The sequence below is a fragment of the Phascolarctos cinereus genome, unplaced genomic scaffold, assembly GCF_003287225.1.
Source record: "Phascolarctos cinereus isolate Bilbo 61053 unplaced genomic scaffold, phaCin_HiC Scaffold_726;HRSCAF=1367, whole genome shotgun sequence".
Classification (NCBI taxonomy): domain Eukaryota; kingdom Metazoa; phylum Chordata; class Mammalia; order Diprotodontia; family Phascolarctidae; genus Phascolarctos; species Phascolarctos cinereus.
In genome coordinates this window covers 350,264,420-350,270,313 of record NW_027556098.1, presented here as the reverse complement: position 1 = coordinate 350,270,313, position 5,894 = coordinate 350,264,420, and the positions used below count along the sequence as shown (strand labels likewise).

Below are 5,894 nucleotides of genomic sequence, written 5' to 3'. Positions count from 1 at the left end.
ATTTCCCAATTAGATTTAAAATTTGGTTCTGGTCATTCAGATGTGTTGTAGGTACATGTGGTTGATGCCTCTGTTTTATATTATCACTTCAAGCAATCCATTCTCTTGTCAAACTGTTCTCATTGTCAGAGAATGATTGATTGAACAGCCCAGTGTAGTATTGCAGTATAGTGGGGGAAAGCATAACTCAGAGAATTGGGGTTCAAATTCTGTCTCTGACACTCACTTGACCTTAAGCAAATCACTTAATCTCTCTAGGTCTCAATATCCCTATCTTTAAAGTGAGGTTTTATAAAAGATTGGATGGATTTTGAGGTTGCTTTACTTCAGTAATTCCATGACCTCGACTCTCCCTCCTAAAAATGTTTTCCTTACTATGACGGGTAATTTCAGCCCGTTATTACAATCCACACAAAAAGATCATACATTTGCTTAGTTTGCAAACTTTGCAGGCTAGATTTTCTTTGCGCAATTCTTTGAAGGGGAAATTGTCAACCAGCAATTGGTGAGACTTGGCAACTTCATGATTATTGAGGTGAAATACTTAATTAGAACTCAAAGTTGGCTATCTACCTAACTCTAAAAAGATTGTGAATTATACATCCAGAAGTAATAACTTGGTAAGAGGCACAGAATGGATCACTCACTTAATAGCAGACATAAAATGAAGAACATCGGTTCAAGACTCGAGCCTCAGAGATAACTACCAGATCCTCTCTTTATTAGATGTGTGACCTTAAATAGGTCATTTCAACTTTTTATATCTAAGTTTCCTCATCTTCAAAATGATGGAATTAGAAGACTGATTAGATGATTTCTAAGGTATGATCATATTTTATTTTCCTTAGTAGATATTTTATTTGTTTTTTTTAAAGATCTCTATCTAGTGGATTAAAAATGTGAAGAAAGTGCTATGGCCACACCTATTCTAAGAAGTCTGGACAAATTCGGGTACCCTAGAAGCAGGCAAGAAATGGTGGGGGTGCTATAGTGAGAATAACTGCTGCTCACACAAATGTAAGATATGGGCCTTAGAAGACAGAAAAAAAAATCTTAAATAGGAAAGTCTAGGCATCAGCTTGGGCTTGGGATAGGATTATAAAATAATAGATTGATATTTGGAAAGAACCTTAGAGACTACCTATTCCAACTCCCTCATTTGACAGATGGGGAAACTAAAGACCAGAAGGGTTAAGTGACTTCTACAAGGTTTCATAGGTAATAAATATAGGACATGAGATTTGAGCCAAAACTCTTTGATTCCAAATACAATACGGTTTCCCCTATACCACTTCCTCCTCTCATATGGTGTTGTGGCTTTAAATTGAAGGCAGTAATTGAGGTTGATCCAAAGATTTTATTGGTACAGTGAACTCTTGGAAAAGGAGAATCCCTATCCTAGTGCAATTCAACATCTTCACTGCAATTTATACTGTTAGAGAGTTGCCTAGCATGCTAACACATTAGACAACTTGTCCAGGGTCACACAGCCAGCAAATGTCAGAGTCAGAGTCCAAAGTTGAACCCAGGTCTTCCAAACTCTGAGGTCACTTCACTATTCACTATGCCAAGAGAGATTATGTAAATTGAGCCCTGGATGGCTAATGATTTCTCAAAGGAAACATGCACAATAAACTCAAATCTGGATACAATTAACAAGTATCCAAGTAAGAAATCAACATATACAATAATTTACTTATATACATACTGGAAATGACTCACCATTAACACTTCTTTCTTTAATCATGTTTCCTTCCTTTACTTTTTTTCTGGCAGATTCTAACCAGATGAACCACAAGAAGAAAACACTAATGGCATTTAACCTAAGTGCTTCCTATTTTATGATCTATTTATTCCAAGTTTCTCTCTTCCTTCTTTTCCAGGGAATAGATCCTCGGTGTCCCTAGTCAGAAGCCAAAAGGGATGACCTCTTGTAACAACTCCATTTCCCAGCCAGAGGTATTTATATTGGCTGGGATTCCAGGACTGGAGTCTTATCACGGCTGGTTTTCCCTGCCCTTCTTCTTAGTCTTCATCATTGCTCTTATTGGCAACATTACCATCGTGTTCATCATCCATGCAGAGAAGAGTCTCCATGAGCCCATGTTCCTCCTGCTGGCTATGCTGTCTGTTGTTGACCTGTCCTTAGTCAGTGCAACCGTGCCCCGCGTGTTAGGCATCTTCTGGCTGGATGCTAAAGAGATCAACATTAATGGGTGCCTTACCCAGATGTTTTTTATCCCATCTTTCTATGTCATGGAGTCTGGCATTCTTCTGGCCATGGCTTTTGATCGTTTTGTAGCCATCTGCAATCCACTGAGATACACCACTATCCTAGCCAATAATTCACTAGTGAAAATGGGGCTGGCAGTCATAGCAAGGACTATGGTCGTGCTTACTCCAGCCCCTATCTTAGCCAAAACATTGACCAGGTTCCGAACTAACATTATTCCCTACTCTTATTGTGCCACATGGCTATGGTACAGATTGCTTGTGGTGACATATTTAATTATATTGTCTATGGCCTCATGGTAATTCTGACTTCTATGGGGTATTGACTTACTCTTTATCAGCCTCTCTTATGGAATGATTCTTCGAGCTGTCTTCCGGATCCCTTCCTGGGAAGCTCGGCACAAGGCCCTGAGTACATGTGGCTCCCATCTCTGCGTCATTGCCATTTTTTATTCACCTGTTGTGTTCTCCGTTTTGGCTCAAACATTTGGATACCAAATGCCTCCCCACTTCCAGATTATTGTAGACAATCTCTACTTCCTTGTTCCTCCCATGATTAATCCCTTGGTCTATGGGGCCAGAACCAAGCAGATTAGGGAACATATCCTCCAAGTCCTATATTACCACCCAAAATAAGTTATGAGACAGTAATAATTATATTTTTAAGAAATATTTATAGATTTGGAAGGTTTGTAAGAAAGGCTGGTGGATATAATTTAAGTCATATGGAAATCATTCTTGGGAAAATAGTAGAAGTTGTTCCATGAATATGTGTCTTTTTTCTATTTTTATAATTTCTATGTCCCATTCTTGATGTATTTTGACATTATAGTCCACTAAGAATTACCAGATTCGTATTTTAAAGCTTTCTAGGGCATGACCAACTAGAACCTATAATATTTTCAGTTGTTGTTGTTGTTGTTTTGTGGAGGCAATGAGGTTAAGTGACTTACCCAGAGTCACACAACTAGTGAGTATCTGATCCTAGATTTGAACTCAGGTCCTCCTGACTTCAGGGCCTGCACTGTCTTCATTGAGCCACCTAGCTGTCCCTAGACCAATAGCATTTTAAAATTAATTAATTCATTGTTAAATATATTGATACATTGCCTACATGTGCTGGGAATGCTATTATATTTTATGTGTCATAGGGAGCTAGGGTGAATGCAATACAGTTTGCAACAACTGTATGACACCTATGTTTCTCTCTCTCTGTCTCTCTCTCTCACTCTCTCTCTCTCTCTTTCTCCCTCTCTTTAATTTTTCAGTTATCTGGAGCCTCCTCACTTTCAGTACTCATACCATTCATTAATTCATTTTAAACATGCAATTTATGAACACCTCGCAAGACCAAAGGAATCAGAAAGCCCATGACTCTAGACAGTGTATGCCTGCATACATACAAGATAGTTAAGTATATATACTCTTCGATCATCCTGAGTTTTTATTATGCCTCGTGGGGGGGGCAGTGAAGAACAGAATGGGATAGGTATACACATGGTAATTTTAGGAAAGAAAATGAAATAATAACTAGAAAAATTAGGAAACTCTTCCTGTAGAAAGTGACAAATGAGATGAGCCTTGAAAAATGCTACAGATTTTTGTTGTTGTTTTTAAATAAGACCATTGTCCTCATGGGTCCTTATGCACGAACTGTACTTCAGTGAGGCAGAATTGCACACAGTCATCAGCCTCATTTTCTCTTCCTGAGTCATTGAAGTCCAGTGGCAGGAAAAAATCAAGACGACTTGAGATGGCCCAGGATGCAGTGGATGACTTTGGCATCATAGATGCCTGACCAAACTTTAAGCACTCCATAACAACTCCTTCAGCTGCCTTCATGGCCATTGTAAAAAAAAAAAAATGTTCTCACTCAACCATTCAACCAAAGAAAATCTTCATATGCATAAAGGTGAAGACTATATTCCTGGCATAGGAAACAGCTTCTTCAAAAGCATGGAAATTATCTCCAGTGGCAATTCATACTCTGGATAGCATGCATTAATTCTAACCTGAAGTTGTAGCAAAACTGAAATAACTGTCATTTCTTCCTCACTCTAAAATATTCCCAAACTAGACGTGATTATTTTTGTTCAGTAGTACTTAACCTGTGGTCCATGGATAAGTTTCATGCCATCCATGAACATGGATGAGGAAAATATTAAATCTTCCTTTTTTAGTAATTCTACATAGTTTATTCTAAACAACTGAGAATATTGTTCTGAGAATGGGTCCATAAGTTTAACCAGATGCCTAAAGGGGCCTATTACTTACACATGAAAAAGTTTAAAAAACCCCACTTTAGAGATAATCAAGACGGACATAGAGACTTAACTTTGGATTATCATGGAATCTTTGCATGCACTTCTTCATCTAAGAGTGTGAGTTTGTGCATGGTTTTCTTTAGTTATATATTTGTAGATGGGTTTTTAGGTGGTACTTCCTCCCCTCAGGAAAGTTTTAGGGACTGGAGACATAGGTTACAAGCTTATACATTGTTTTTTCTTATATTTGAATAGAACTTAAGTAGAACTTCATCCTTATAGGGATTGGTATATGTGACTACATCTGTGAAAATGAGTCTGTGTGTGTGTGTGTGTGTGTGATGTTTCCACTTGTTAATTCCCAGAGTTTCACATGTTTAGTTGTTTTTCAGTCATGTCTGTTTTTTGTTTGTTTGTTTTTTTAGGCAATTGCTAAGTGTTTTCAGTCATGTCTGACTCTCCATGACCCCATTTGGGGTTTTCTTGGCAAAGATACTCAAGTGGTTTGCCATTTTCTTCTCTAGCTCATTTTACAGATGAGGAAACTGAGGCAAATATGGTTAAGTGATTTGCCTAGAGTCACATAGCTAGTAAGTGTCTGAGGCCAGATTTGAGATCAGGAAGAGGAGTCTTCCTGACTTCTGGGCTGTTGCTCTATCTACTGTGTTGCCTAGCTGCCTAATTCGCAGAGTACTGGCCAGTTCTGAATTTATACACAGAACCTCGTATGAGATCAATAAAATGAACCAGTGATGCTTCAATGATGAGCTCTCTGCCTTGGGCCTGCTGCAATGTTTTCTTTGTTTGTTTTTCTTTCCTTTTATATCTGACACAAATTAGCCATAGCAACTTTCCCTGTGAATCAATAAGGAAACATAAGAATGAACACCTAGGATAACTGCCATACACACTGACACTTTGGATCAGTAACTCCATATGGCTTCCAAAGAACAGCCCGACCTATGGACCAAACACAACAGGGTCTCAAGGGACTTAGTCATCAATAGACACCTGAAACAGTCCATTTAATAGAACTAACATGTGGATAATGTTGTTGAGGGTCTTTTTTATAATTGCCTGTAGTTTTTCTGTTACTGTCAATAGCCTTATAACCAGCTATGCAACAAATTTAAAATACTTCACAAAATAAGTGGATGTAAGAAGGTCTAAAAATAATCAAGAAATTCCAATGAACCATGATTTGATGATTGGTAATAACAATTCCTTTCATTTTCGTAGCACTACAGCTTCCCAAAAGTATTCACACACATGTTTTTGTGTGTGTGTGTGTGTGTGTGTTTCATTGAATCATCAACTACACAGGAGACCTACTCTGATGTGCTATTATGACCTGGAGGCAGGACATAGTCTTTCAGCATAGGCCTGGGGAGTGCAAAC

General features: G+C 38.2%; 1 protein-coding gene across 1 annotated transcript; it reads left to right on the top strand.

Moving 5' to 3' along the window:
- Positions 1–1,923: 1,923 nt before the first annotated feature.
- Positions 1,924–2,868, top strand: LOC110195120 (olfactory receptor 52B2-like). The gene is given in 3 exon segments (XM_078146607.1): positions 1,924–2,467; positions 2,470–2,549; positions 2,551–2,868. Coding segments are annotated over 3 exon segments (942 nt in total).
- The last annotated feature ends 3,026 nt before the right edge of the window (positions 2,869–5,894 follow it).